Genomic DNA, 14,816 nt, shown 5'->3' on the forward strand with positions numbered 1-14,816 from the left:
AAACCCGGCGGAATTTTCCTTTTTCTCGACAGATCGATGTTCCGACCCGTCGTAACAGGAAACCCGACGCCGCGCACCGCCGGGAAACCTCCGCCGCGGCGCAACACCGAAACCCTAACGAATTTCATTGTCGCGCCGACATGGGGACACACAGATGAACTGGGATTATCGTTCCGCGATGATTTCACGGGAGCCGTGCGATTCGCTGCCGCAGCAGGAGCACAGGAGTGTTTAAAAGCACGCGGCCGACCTCGGAACGCGAAGTCTCGGCGATTACGCCGCCACTCGTTCACAAACATGGCGGCGGAGAAGGGAAGACGCCGCGAGGCCAGCGGAACTCGTATCGACGAGAAGCGTGCATTCTTATTCCAACGACTACATGTATATTATAGTATATTATTGGATACGAATAAACGAATTGTACAAATAACAGTGTGCTGGTTAATCAATTTATCACGATGCCGAAATTTATTTGTTTTTATTCCTTTTTTGGGTGGATCTTGATGATGTTTCTTATCGTTGTCGTTCTTTTATCTTGGAACAAGTCTAAACTGAAAGGAAGCGAAATTGAGTTTTGTTGTTTTTCTGTTTTAACATTTTGATATTAACACTATTTCTACCGAAGGTATCAAAAGAAACGTTTTGAAGTTTTAACTTAAAATTATTCTCTCAGGTTAATCATTTTCCTCAATTGAGGTTTGAATATTTTCTATAGTTAATTTTATAATCGTTATTAGAAAACTCAGAAAGTCAATTCAGAATATATGACTGAACTTAGAAAATAATTTTATGCTAAAAATTCAGAAGGTATCTTTTGACACCTTCGGTAGAAATAATGCTAAGCATTTCGGTATTTGTTGTATTTTATTACAGTAATGTCTTCTTTTTAGTAGTTGAACGATGAATGTTTTAATATTTTTATGATTTAGTGAGTGGAAATCGTTAGTTATTGAGATTTTGTTGATGGTGAAGTATTGTAATGTAAACATTGGATTTTACAAAGGAAGCTAAACTTGCGCCATTTTTATAAAAGAAATCCTGTATTCAATCCTAGTGAATTTCTATATTTCCATATTTCATACCTTGCGTTCTGCGCCTTTGAAACTGACCCCGCGGAACTCTGTAATCCGACTGACAGCAGCCATTCCATTCGATTCCACAAGCAGAATATCGGATAAGCATAGGCAGATATATCGATCCTCTTCAGAGTCTCCTCCCGTTTCCCCTTCCGCGGCGCCGTGGCACCCGTTATCGCTGATTCTTTTATCGGAAATAAAAGTCGCCCGTTTTCTGCGCTTGCATGGCGGCGCTGATAGGAGCGTGTACGCACGCGGGACTGAGCCCAACCTGATATGACGAAAAAGGGAGAGGTCCATTGTACCGTCCTTTCTCTACGAGGTTCCGCGATGATTCTATACTATAAATTACCGAGCTTATTGTTTCTTGGAAAGCGAGGTCTTTGATATTAATTTAATCCTGTGCACTCGAAAACTTTTTTGTTACAGGAAAACGGTAACTTGAAGACTTTCTGATGAAATATCGATGATACTATCTAAAAGTGACGTGTAATGAGAAATTATAGCTGAATTAAGAGACTAATTTCAATACTACTTTCGACCTTTGATTTCAATATTTCTTGTATTATTTCGTTACTCGAAATTTAATAATGAATATCAAATTTTATGATTTTTGCAGAGGGGTCTGTGAATTGCCTCTTGAGTGCAAGAGGTTAATATAAAAAATGTTAGATATTCATAAAATATTGGTACATTGTTAACGAATAATGTATAATTTTATTTATTTATTAGTACGTTCAGAATTATGCTACACTGTGTTTTTAACAGTAAATGGAATCACTTTAACAAGTTTAGAAGTATGTATACAAGAAAATAATAGTATTGGATACATTGATTTTACATAAAATATAATAATACCTAGTATTTGTATTATAATATTCATATAATAAGCATAAATAAATTTGTTGTGAAATTGCTTAAAGAATCATGGCTGGAAAGTGTGGATAATAGCTTAAAAGAATACTAATGAATAATTGTAATTAAGTAAAATTTTTAGATACTAAATTAATAATTAATTAATCTAGTGTTGTAGTAATAATAATATTAATAGAAATATACAATTAATTCCATTCGTCTCATTTGTATGCGTTTGATGATTTATTATGTACATGATTTAATATGTATAATATGAAAAAGATGAAGTATCATTCATACTATTTTAATCAATCACATTGGACAGCTTTAATCAACTATGATGGTCTGATAGATTACCTTGGGGTTTTTTATACATAGTATGTATCCTTCAGTTCTCCTGTTCTTCATACATTGTTAGATACTGTGTTTCAATGATTATGCTTTAACATCTATCACTGTATAATCATAAATTCTGTATAGTATCACATCATCTTGAGAAAATTGAAAAAATCTACAAACCTGTAATTAATTAAAAAATTCAAATTTTACTCAAACTGCTTATAAAATAAAGATTAACAAAAAATAATGTGTAAATGTCTAATCATGATGTGAACTAGAATCGAAGTCTACATGCAGAGATGTTGATTCGGGAAAACTCAAGTCAAGAAAGCTTCCCTTTAGCTGATTAAAAATGATATTCGATTTTAATACCGAACACCTACCAGTTTTGTATTTAAACAACGGGTATGTATTCATTGATAACAGTTACCAATTTTCTGGAATAATTAGTTCCAAACACACGTCAATCATTCAAAACTTCGTTGACGTTAATTTTTAGAACTACGAAAATTCATGCGCCTAAACTCTGATTTAGTTCCATAATTTGTTAGACACACGTCGTACGCACCCTTTCGTTCATCTGCAGTTTCAAGGATGTTTCAAAAAATGTACATCTAATTTATTTTCAACATGGGGATTAATATATTAGATGGTTACTATTAAATAAATTCGAATCAATAACTTTTAACTATTTTAATAACATTTATACATACAATTTTAATAACAGATACATACAATTTGTTATCTTAATATAACAAAGTAGACGATTACAGATTAATATATTTACTATTTATACAATGTACAATAAATCGTGTTAGTATGATCTTTGAACTTGATAATATTTCTCAATCAATTCTAAAAAAAATACTCAGAACGATATTCCCACTGTTCACCAAAAAAATCGTATAAATACAAAATTCCTGTAATATGAAACTTACATTAAATAACGTTAACGTTTAAACAAATGACTTTCAATCGTTTTTATTCCAAATTTATTCGTAAAATAATATCTGATACATATTCAATGTATATTTTATCAAGAGATAAAGTACACGATCGTAAATACAGCAAATCCCGATTTTCACAAGTCGAAATGACGATTAATAAATTACCACGCAGTATTTCGCGAAATCAGAAACACAGTTCCCTGAAAGTAGAATAAAAAGCTCCGTTAATACCTTTTAAAATTCATGTTGCATCGAGCCTCGGACATTTGCATGCGTAATAAAGGAATAAAATTCACTTGGCACTGATAATTATTACGTTTCCGCTCGGCTCCTTTGCGCGCGGTTTGCATTACCGAGTTCCGCGTAGCCGAAATTCTCTCCATTTGAAAGTCTCCCGCGACCCCGGCTTTGTCTCTAACGTCGTAAAGGCGATAAGACGGAAAGGCTTCCTTAATTTGATTCAAACTGAGCCATCTTCCACGCCACCCAAGGCTTGGCCCCCGTTAAAGCGTACGAACAAATTACGGCTGAAAAATTTTACGGCGATGGACCGCTTTCATTTCGCTGAATATTTATGAGAAGCCGCGGGGAAGAAATGGCGGGGTTAGAAGAAGCGGAGGAAAAAAAGGCAAAGTGTACCTTGGGGATTCCCGACAGAGGCGACCCACACCGGCTGAATAAAACAAGCGGCCATATCGCGATGCGATATCGGGTCTCACCTCATAATTTCTGGTTCGGGGCTGGCGAAAACTGAACGACCCGCCCGGTATCGGTATCGGGAATCGCGGAATTAAAACGGAACGCTTTGAACTTATTTTTAACTCTCGATACGAACGGTCCGGACCTTCCCGACCGGTATTGGCAATCCACACTTTCACCATTTAGAATCCGCTATCGGACTGCCCAGAGGTATCGAGAAAAGTGAAAGCATTTCTCGGTAAGCATTCACTGAATCGAAATAAATTATTTGTAGATTGAATGTTCTTCGCAGCTCAAGAAATTTTGATTTCCTCGATAGACTGAGGAAATGTTCGTCCGTTCGTCGCTTATTTTATTTTTTATCCATTACCATGTGGCAATGGATTATTATATAATTAATAATTCAGAATTGGGTCTCTTCGTGAAGTTTATATTTATATTGTTATTTAGAGTTCCACTAACAATTAAATCGTGAATCTCGAAAGATGTATTTTAATGTATTACTTCTGGATTTGAAATGTTTCAGATATTACAGGCATTATTATCGACGATGATAAAAATTTATTAAATTCTTAACGAGAATTGTATTTTATGTTTATATATTCCATGAAAATAATTGTAAATACGTGGAATATTTGTGAAGTATTACCAAATAAAACTTCAAAAACATCCCTACGAATCAATCCAACCTGCGACTGAATGTCTTCCACAATTATTGTTTTATAAAACATCGAAACTATACAATTTCCACACATTACTTTCAACAATTGCATTGGACAATTCAGTCATTTTTCCCGCCCGTCACTGGTTTTCCGCCAGCATAGTGATTTTATCACACGGTTCATGCGTCACCCATGCATGCCCGGTTATCCAAACATAATCTGAATGTTGCGTAATAGTTTCTCGTGACGTAAATTGCCGAATATTGAGAAGCGTGTTAAATACCGGACGACATTAATAACACGGTGCAAAGTATCGTCAGCCGGCCAACGCAGCCCGGCCAGCATAAAGCTTTTAGCTTGGTAAATTTATCAGGATCACGTTAACCGAGGTATGCGTGAACACACGGAGCCGGCCTTTTCGTCACCGGCGCCACCGACGTGCTTGGAATTTCTGCAGAAGAGTAGCCGAATTCAGTGTACACCGTGTGCGCCGAGTCTCTTAGACCCGCGTTGTCACGCGAGTTTCCATGTTCATCGACCGACGTGCGTGCGAGTGACCAAGGGCAAGGACAATCACCTCCTATCACTCGGATGGAATTTCATCATGCCAATTCCGAGGAGCGGAACTTCGCAAATGGCAAAGGAAATATCCTTCTGCGTGGACTAGGTCATTTTAATGGCCCTTGGTTTCCGTTTATATGCAACTTTGCACGCTAATAAACAGTGCTCGGTTCCGTCGTGGATATAAACTAACCCCTTGCCCTATGACTTCTTTCTTAATTGCGCTCAACAGAGATATGTTATTGTTCATAATTACAAAAAGAGGAAAATTCTACACTTGTTCTATGTTTACATTTACTCAGAAGCAGTAAAATTAATAATAGAAATATAATGTTGAATACGGACTTGGAAGAGTTAAGTGATATTTATATTTATTAAATTCTGTTTGAAATTTTCCCTCTTTTCTTTTAACCGTCTATAAACCCGTGTGACTTTGAAGTCACATTCCAATATATCGGCATCTTGTTGATTTATTATATTTTACAAAGTGGCAAATGACATTAAGTAATTAATTAACTTGAACCTTTATACGTTCAGTAAGTTCAACGGCATTGTAGTTTTAAAATTACAAGGTATCTTTGCTTTAATGCAATTATTGACACTATTGAATACATTGTTAATTTGTATTTAAAGGTCGATATTTGTTAATTTTGTACTGTGTATATTTTTGTATAGTCACGAGGAAAAAATTCGGCCTATAGAGGGTTAACTTGATTTTAATCCCTTGGCTTATAACTACATGTCAAACTCGCGGTGAAGATTTTAAAGAGACTTTAATACGGATAAATATTACTTAAGTCTTCCGAATACCAATTAAACATTATTCTTCTGTTATTAAAAATTATACGTTAGAGCAAATACATTATCAACAGATTATGGTAATATCTGTAACGAGGAAAGGAGAACTTGGAAAAATTGAAAGAAACCGAGAATTAGGTGCCGTTCCTGAAGAGTTAATTTTACCTGAAACAGTCATTTTCTTTTATAGATTTATTTAGTTCAGTTTCTTGTAACAATATCGTTATTTCCATCACGTTAGAGTATTTCTCACTTAATCGTTGCTACCTCTCGTTGCTCCTATCAAAAGGGTAAGAGCGGACCGCCAGCCAATGAGACGAACGCAAAATCGTATTGAATAGTGTCTATAACCGCGCTACGTGAACCGGGTCATACGATTATATGGAGAGAATAGTGTCTCAGAATGTCTCATAAGATTGTATACTACCCCTTTCATGTACTTTCCTATACTTCTTCGAAATATTAAGGAATTCTATCTTTTCACTCATATTTTAAAAGATGAAATATAGAAGAAAGTATTTCATACTGTGACCAAAATAAAATGGTAACAAAGCAATGATAAGACCAAGAAAATAATAGAATGAAGGGACATTGAAATTACCAAAAAGATATGCTGCAGGCTGCACAGTTGACTTAATAACTATGAATTACTTCAATGTTCACTAGTTGACGACTAATATAATTTAACGAACAATTTCAGAAATGAGTGTATATAATACATCGATTCAATCAGAAAATTCGATCAAAACATCAATATTTTCGATATAAAAGAATTTCTTTTGGATCATTTTACGATTTATCTGAGAGATTATAAATATCATAAACATTGAAGGTGGTCGACAATATTCTTTTAATTCAGTACCAGCGAAATAAAAATTAATTAACGATATTAACCTTTGACGGGTGAAAGGGAACCTTTTCATGATATCGCAATGGGAATTGAGATATTTTCGTTCCTTTTTTTCAGCTGAGCGTTTTGAATGTACTTCGCTGATTCTAATACATTAAGCTGCCATCGTTCTTGGCACTAGCGCCGAAAATCCGATAGATTAAGATAAGCTGGATAGATGGAAGGCAAGGGTCTCAGCTGATGTACATGACCGGTGGCTTGTACTGTGGTTTTCGTGTGAAATTGAACCTAGAATTTATAGTCTCACTCTCATACATTATCGTTATTCTCTATTTCGAGGAGCATACTTTTCAAATAACGAGATTTTATTAAACAGAATCGGAGATAGTAGGGCGACAATGTTCGGCACTATTAACGTAGTATTGCTAGGTGCTACTACAGTGAATTTCGAATCTGATTATACAGGATGTTCGGTAACTGGTACAACCGGAAATAGGCTGAATCTACATGAAAAAATACATTGAAAATAAAGAATAAAATTGTTTCATATAAGACTTTGTTTTCGAGAAAACAGCGACAACGTAAACCAAAACGTTTCGTCCGTCTCTGCAGCTTTCAATTTTGTCATGACAACTCGTATAGTTTCCATTTAAGCAGTATATCTTTAACGTACCACTATATTTCCTTTAGATTTTTTCAATTCCTGTCTGAATCTTTTATTCCTATATATGACTGACTTACTAAAATCTTCGTTTCAGCTGAAAATATAGGTATACTTTTCAAGAACAGATGGAATAACAGATAAAACAGAAAATATATTTAGCATTTATTGTCCCTCGCCACCAGTATAAGTTTTATGAAAATAAATTTATACTTCAATGGGGGCATTTAGTTTTAATTTAAAATACAAGATTCGATATCATATACTTTTCTAAGGAAAGAAAAAGTCAATCAAATAACAGAAAATTTCTTACGGGCACAATAGCATCGTAAATAAATTTTATTTCCAGAAACAACAATCATAGGCTTATGGAACAATAGAATACATATTTTGGTAGCATACTAGTGCGATTTTATTGCATAATGAATACATCGATACCCTGCGCAGCATAACACGCGCACATACGAAATAACCTAATAAATTATATACGTCTGAATCATGAACGTTCCGTGTCAATTTAATGTATTTCAATATCCAATTACGTTGTCACGGTTATATATTTGTCGCGGCACCGAGCGTTCGATTCGGGTGCCGGTTCGCTGATTCCATGGGGCTTTAATCCTGCAGATGGATCCTTGTGTACAAGGATGGTCGTAAAATTCGACTCCGACCTTTTCAGAATGTCAGCGAACATTCTCAAGACTTAACAGGTAAGAGAAACAGAACGGTAGGGATTGAAAAAGGGTTTCTTGCTGTTTTCCTGCTTCCTAATGAACAACTGAAATCTAAGTTTCTTTCGTAAATTCAAGTAAATCAATAACTTTATAAGTTTTAATTTTAAATGTTCCAAGATTACCATTCAAAGTACTCTTCTCTTATGTTACACCAACTGTAGATTCTCTTTAAGTGTAATAATCTTTTCTAAAAACATATTAAAAAGTGTATAGTAAATTATCTCCTATATTACTTCTTACTAATTATATTTGTAAATTACTAATTATTAATTACCAATTATTTTCCGTTTATATGCAACTTTGCACGCTAATAAACAGTGCTCGGTTCCGTCGTGGATATAAACTAACCCCTTGCCCTATGATTTCTTTCTTAATTGCGCTCAACAGAGATATGTTATTGTTATATACAATACTATCGTCTTTAGTATGTTTTAGATTTCACTAATTGGGTATTCTATTAATAATTTTCAATATAATTATTATTTTCAACAAGTATCGACTATAACATTTATCGAAATTAACAAGACGTAACACAACTGAAGTACTCCAACTTAAAAAAAAATAATTAATTACTCAAATAAATTCTTATTCGACTAATTACTTACGCATTAGCACGAATGCATTGTGATTTTTAATTCCTATCTACCATCCGTCACTCAATACATATTTGCCCGAGCTCTGTGACACATCTTACACACAAACAAATGATTAACAATTCTGTCGTGTGCAATTCCATGAATTCCATGCGCGCGTAATTTTCTCTCGAAATTTCGTTTACACACCAGCACGTTTCCACGAACGTATAATATACGAGTGGCCGGCCCGCTCCGGTATAATAACGTCAACACGTAACTTGCAAGCCGAAGGAAAACGAGCGTAACTATTCCATGATCGATCTTCCCGGTCTGGCGACAGTCACGAACAATTTGTTTCGCCGCAGTTGTATCGAGACTGCCGCAATAATTACTCTTATCGGTATCTTGTTGCCTGCGCGCCAATATTTTCGCGGCGTGATATTGTAAAAATACGAAGTGGCAACAGGAATCGACAGGAACGGCTGCCACCGTATTTTGCTCTAAATGGAAATTCCGTTCAACGGAGGGGATCGATATTTTAATAGGTGCTGCTGCAAAATGAAGCGGGGGCTCGATACGATCGTGCGACGTATGGTTATATCTAACATTTTATAGTTAGCGCGGACTATCTTTTATTTGTCATCGATAATGCGGCACAGGAGACGCGATAACATTGCATAATTATGCGGTGTATTCAACTTTTATTCTTTCATATGTTTTTGTTCTCCGAATTTATTTCATTGTTGTGTTTTATTTTTATTTGTATTTCAAGGGTTGGAAATTATGTCAGTTGTACCAAAAAATCTAATGTTAAATGTATTTTATAGATAGGAAAACACATTCATTCCTGAATTTCTTTTAATATTAATTTTAGTTTCGATAGAAATATTACTAAACGTGTTCTAAAAAATGTGGATATTCAAGGGCCATTTTTCAGAAACTGAAAAATACTATATGGACAGGACTCTAACAGGTTGCAAATAAAAACCTGGTTAAGCTTTATTCAATTTTTATTTTAATTGTAGTAGATTCTAGACAATCGTGAAGGTTATTCATGCATAAACGCAGACACACAAAACATAATTAGCACATAAGACCACTAGGACTATTATTTAGACAACTTGTTATTTCACTAATGTTTAATTATTTGTTAAGTGTACATTAATATATCACCATTAAATTATATATTATATCCACGTGTTTAATGCTCATAAATGAATAACCAAGAATGGAACGTAAAATTTAATGAAAGGAAATAACCAAATATTCATCATAACCAAACAAATTAAAATTCTTCGTCAGCCTAAATCATCTAATACAATCTACCAATATCGAAAACCGCGAAAACACTCACAGTTTGTCAATTATTTCGAATCCAATTATATATTCACGTTTCATTAATATATTTAATTTATCAATACAAAGATACGTGCCATACTCGTAAATCGTGTATCTATCGGCATTATAATTTCAGCGCAACAGTTTTCGGGTAACTTTGTGTTGCACCGCGACGACGCTATAAAAATTTAAATTAACAGACCGGCCGTTTCACAGTGCACCGCTAAAATTGCTTCCGCATCCCGTCGCTAATGGAATTTCTGTTCAAGCAGATCGATTATTAACCATTAATAGGTCATGCTGGATTTCCACGGGCCTCGCCGAGTGCCGCAATTTCCATCTCACCTTCGGCCCCTATCGTATTGGAGATTTATGATATATAAATTTTAATAATACGGGACAACCGATACGGCGTACGAAAGGTATACCCGATCGAACGAGTCAAATTGATACACGTAGATATATGAAAATTATTCATGCTGTTAAGTCGGGACGACCGCGCGACAATAGCAAAAAATACCGATAGAAAATTTAGACGATTTAATAAGAGATATAGAGGGAATTGACATGGCCATGACCCTCGTTATCGATTTAATGGTATCGAGGTGTATGCGCGGTCTGATCATAAACAGCCGTGACTACTGCCCATATACGGTCGACCTCATACTATTTGCCGGTTTAAAACGATTCCTTCTAAACGCTAGTTAGATTGAACTATGGCAAAAGTTTTGCACGTATAACCTAGCGTCACATTTCTCGGCTGGTAGAGCCGATGAGTCGTGAGGGAATCTGAAAAACGTGGTCGCTCCGAGTTATTTTGTCAAGGGAACCTTTTAATTAGCCGGTAATTATTTGCCTGTGAATCCAGAACGGTTTTGTTTGTTTCAGTTTCTTAATTATACCTAATGTTTATGTTTATATAAATGCTTTTGTAGTATCATAAGGTAATTCTATTTATTTTTAAATGTGTTTTTAAAGCTATATGTTTATAAGTGGAACATAGTAGAGTAATGAATTTTTTGGACTTTGAAAAATATCTTTTTTCGAATACAACAGTAGAAATTCGGATTAATACTTAATTATTTAATTATTTCAGATATTCTAAATTTACAAAACTGCATGCAAAATTTAAAATTAATTAATTGGACGTATCCCGAGTTTTAAGGTCAACTGTAAAAATTAAAGTAACGATCAGACATTTTCAACTACATTTAATATCCATGATTTACGACAGAAGATAAGTGAAAAGGAATATATTTTTTCTTTCCAGAAGACTTCTCGAGGGTTCTCCCTATGATTCTGTAATGGTTCAACAATATTATTTTAATATTTTGTTGTTTAATAACACCTCATTCTTTCATCAAATAACTTTATACAATAAAATCCTGATTAATAAGAAGACATTATTTTCACTAATTGTATACAAAATGAAACGAAACTTTGCATAATGTAGCTTTAAATGAGTACAAAATACCAGTTATAATCATTTTCCAATAATTATATTTAAATATCAACATACTTTAACACATTTCGTAAATAATTATATTTTAACCCTTTGGTTAGAGTTGATTGTTAATCACCGTTTGATTTGATAGAATAAATTTGTCAAGTTTTATATGTAACGTTAAGCTTCCTGTAATGTATCGATGTGTGAAGTATTGAAATGAAATAGCTTTGTCTCTTAATTCATGTATGTTTTCGAATTAGGTAGTTTCAACGAATGTCCTCTATATCTCGTTTGAAAATGTTAAATATTTCTGGTTAAAAACATTCGCGTACAAAGGGTGAATATTACAATATTCAAATTAAAAAACGTAAACGCACCGACACTTTGTACATACCTATTCCTTCTTCCTATCGTAACCAGTCACATAATTAGTTATAAAATAAAGATAAACAAGTCAGACAATCAGTTTTTCTTATTGCAAACAGAAGCAGAACGAAAGACAAAAGTTGAAGAACCCATTAGTTGGACAATATATGAATTAATGTAAAGTTAAATGAACGAAAAAAAACGTAGAACTTTAAATAAAATTTTCAAATTGGTCATTTGACCAGTCGCGGTACGTGTAGTGTTAATCATACGTATGTCACAATAGTTTTCAAATTCTCATCCCATTCAAACTTCACTACGGTACACGGAGAAACCGAGATCACTTATTGGGAACGTAATAAAAATATTGCAATAAACTTTGTAACGGGTTCTTGAGAAAACATTACCGTGCACGGGCGCAGGGACAAGTAAATAACTAAAAAATTCCAGCGCGTTCTATAACGAAGTCGAGCACGCAACTGCGCGGCACCGTTGTCTGACCATTATCAGGTCGTAACTACTGTGCGAGCTTCGTTGCTCCGTCTGATACGATCGGTCTGCAACCGCTAACAATGGCCCGGCCTGTATTCACTGTTCTTTTCAACGGCGCATCAATGTAGGTCATGGTAACATCATATTCAGAATTTTTAACAGCGCCGCCGGTGAATTCTGCCAGCCCTCTGCACCGCCGGCCACCGGTTCTCTATCTTCTGTTCCCAGCCTCGTTTCTCTCCCGATTTCTCCTACCCCGGCAATCGTTTTTCCCGGTATTATAAAATCCCCAGCCAACATACATCTCCACAGTACACAAAAGGATGCCATTGAACATCTTATCACGATGAAACGATCGGATATTAGACGTGTGCGAGAACTCGGAAATATCGGGTCGTGTGGGATACTTTTTTTCTGGTTCAGGGATTTAAGGGAAATTGTAAAAATCAAACATATGCCAATGAATATCTTGAAAACGGCGATATACGCCATTCTGTTTTTATATGATACATACGTTCTGTGTGAAAATATTCATGTGAAAAATGTACTGTTCCTATAGAAGAATAGATATTGGTTTTAGAGCTAAGAAATAGGTAAAATAATATAATGAATGACATGAAAATTCATGTTAGAATTTACATGATTATGTGAAATGAAACTAAATCGTGTAAAAAGGGAATAGATCTTTTCTGATTGGTGTGTTGAAGAATATAACAAATTGCGTAAAAACATCAAAATAAGTCATGTTAAATCAAACCGTATAAAAAGAAAACAATTCGTGTTACATCAAGATCTTGTAAAAACTGAAAAATAATTCGTGTAAAAACGACTGTGATGTGACGATCACAGACATCGCGTGTGCGCATATCGAACTTCGATTCCATCACTAATTCCTGAAGAGGCTGCGCCACGTGTCCGCCAGATTCTCGCATCGACAATGGACCCTTTTGTAGCCGATGAGCTCGGCGAGCCTCTATTCTTTGCCCGGAGGGCGTAATCAGGTAGGACCGATCCACGGAATGTGGGTTAAAGCATTTTTGAGCCGGTTGAATGGATTGACAGAAATTCCGGAGGGCTGGCCAGGCCAAGACACCGGCGAAAGTTAATTTCGACCACGGTCCCCAACTGCCGGCCCATTGTCGAGCACCGTCGGATCGCGGGCATAGAAAATTATTCCCGTTTCGCGCAAGCATTGTTCCCCGAAATTGATCTCCTTGAAGTATGAGCCCAGAGAGCCTAACGTATTGTTCGTCAGCCGCCTTTTATGAGACACGACTGTCGCCGGTGAGGAGTATTATTTGCATTTCGTACGAGCGGATCACTTTTGTTCTGGGAATTTAATCTTTCTAGGATCCGCAGAACGGCCGCGATTTAGCGCGCATTGTATTTCGCTCGATTTCTGAAAGACTGGCTTGCAAGTTTTATATCGCTCGATGTTCGAGATTGCCGGTGTGCACGATGTTTTCAGGTATCGGAGTGTCTTGACTGGGGTTTAACCCTTTTACAAAGTATTTTCGATAGACATGTTTTCTGATGAAATATTGATGACACTTTGTATATAACTGTGGGAACGGATGTATTGATGAACGATGGTCGTGTGTGCAATAGATGAACGGCGCGACTGTGCGTGTGCATGTATTTTAAATAATGTCCAAGGCATTGGAATATTCTAGACTGAGTTGGTTTTCTGTAATATTGATTTTTATATGTTAATGACGTTCATGTTAAATGAATCTAGAATATTCCAAATGTACGCGAAGTTAATGCATGGTGATGATAGAATGTTCTAGAATGTGTACTAATTGTTTCATCATTGTTTTATTGGAAGTGGTGTAGTGAAAATATTGTTTATACAAACAAAATATTCTGATTCTCCTATATAACTGATGCGTAGTGAGATTATAAGTAAATTAACCCTTGGCAGTCTAGAAGTATTTGACTAGAAGTAATTTAGCGAGAAGGTATAGATTAACCCTTTACGGTTGAATGTTGCCGTCATGGCGACTTCGAGCTTCTAAATCAAGAATCAAATGAATAATTTTATTATTCAACTAAGGAGAAATTGACATGTGGTTTTTTTGTCTTTAATATTTAAGACTTCGGTGTATAATTCAGTTTTTTATGAAAAAAAACGTTAGAAGTTTCAAAGTGTTAATAAAATATTGTCGAACGTTAAGGGTTAAGATTAAATCATAGATTAAATCAATGCATGGATTAAGAAGCAAGGTTCTACTTGTTTCAATACTTCATGAATTAATGCATTATAAAAATTTTAATGTTAAATATTAGATGTTATAATTTTATATATATTGAATCAAGTAACCACTGAGAGTGGTCATTGAAGTGCGAGATGTTAATGAGTACAACGATTTTATTATAATATTTTATATACTAATATGTTATACAAAATTTAATG

General features: G+C 35.1%; 1 protein-coding gene and 1 long non-coding RNA gene across 6 annotated transcripts in view; one reads left to right on the forward strand and one right to left on the reverse strand.

The window, feature by feature from the left end:
* The window catches only part of Teh1 (tipE homolog 1 phospholipid transfer protein), a 104,106-nt gene that overhangs the window by 64,287 nt on the left and 25,003 nt on the right, over positions 1–14,816 (forward strand). The window contains exon 5 of one of the 5 annotated variants that reach the window (XR_013001430.1): positions 33–127. The exons of 1 other annotated variant lie outside the window; for it this stretch is intronic. Coding sequence is in view for 2 of the 4 variants with exons in the window: in XM_076374322.1 (XP_076230437.1) it covers positions 33–504 (472 nt within the window). In the remaining 2 variants the exon portion in view is untranslated. Of the gene's footprint in view, positions 1–32; positions 544–14,816 lie in introns of those variants that run through there. 3 more of the 5 variants (XR_013001431.1, XM_076374322.1, XM_076374323.1) reach the window with 3 other exon arrangements.
* On the reverse strand, positions 7,852–8,997 carry LOC143174188 (uncharacterized). The gene is made up of 3 exons (XR_012997924.1): positions 8,788–8,997; positions 8,457–8,636; positions 7,852–8,369 (listed from the first exon to the last, which is right to left on the reverse strand). It is a non-coding gene; the product is annotated as an uncharacterized LOC143174188 (long non-coding RNA).

Source organism: Nomia melanderi, chromosome 2 (assembly GCF_051020985.1).
Source record: "Nomia melanderi isolate GNS246 chromosome 2, iyNomMela1, whole genome shotgun sequence".
Classification (NCBI taxonomy): Eukaryota; Metazoa; Arthropoda; class Insecta; order Hymenoptera; family Halictidae; genus Nomia; species Nomia melanderi.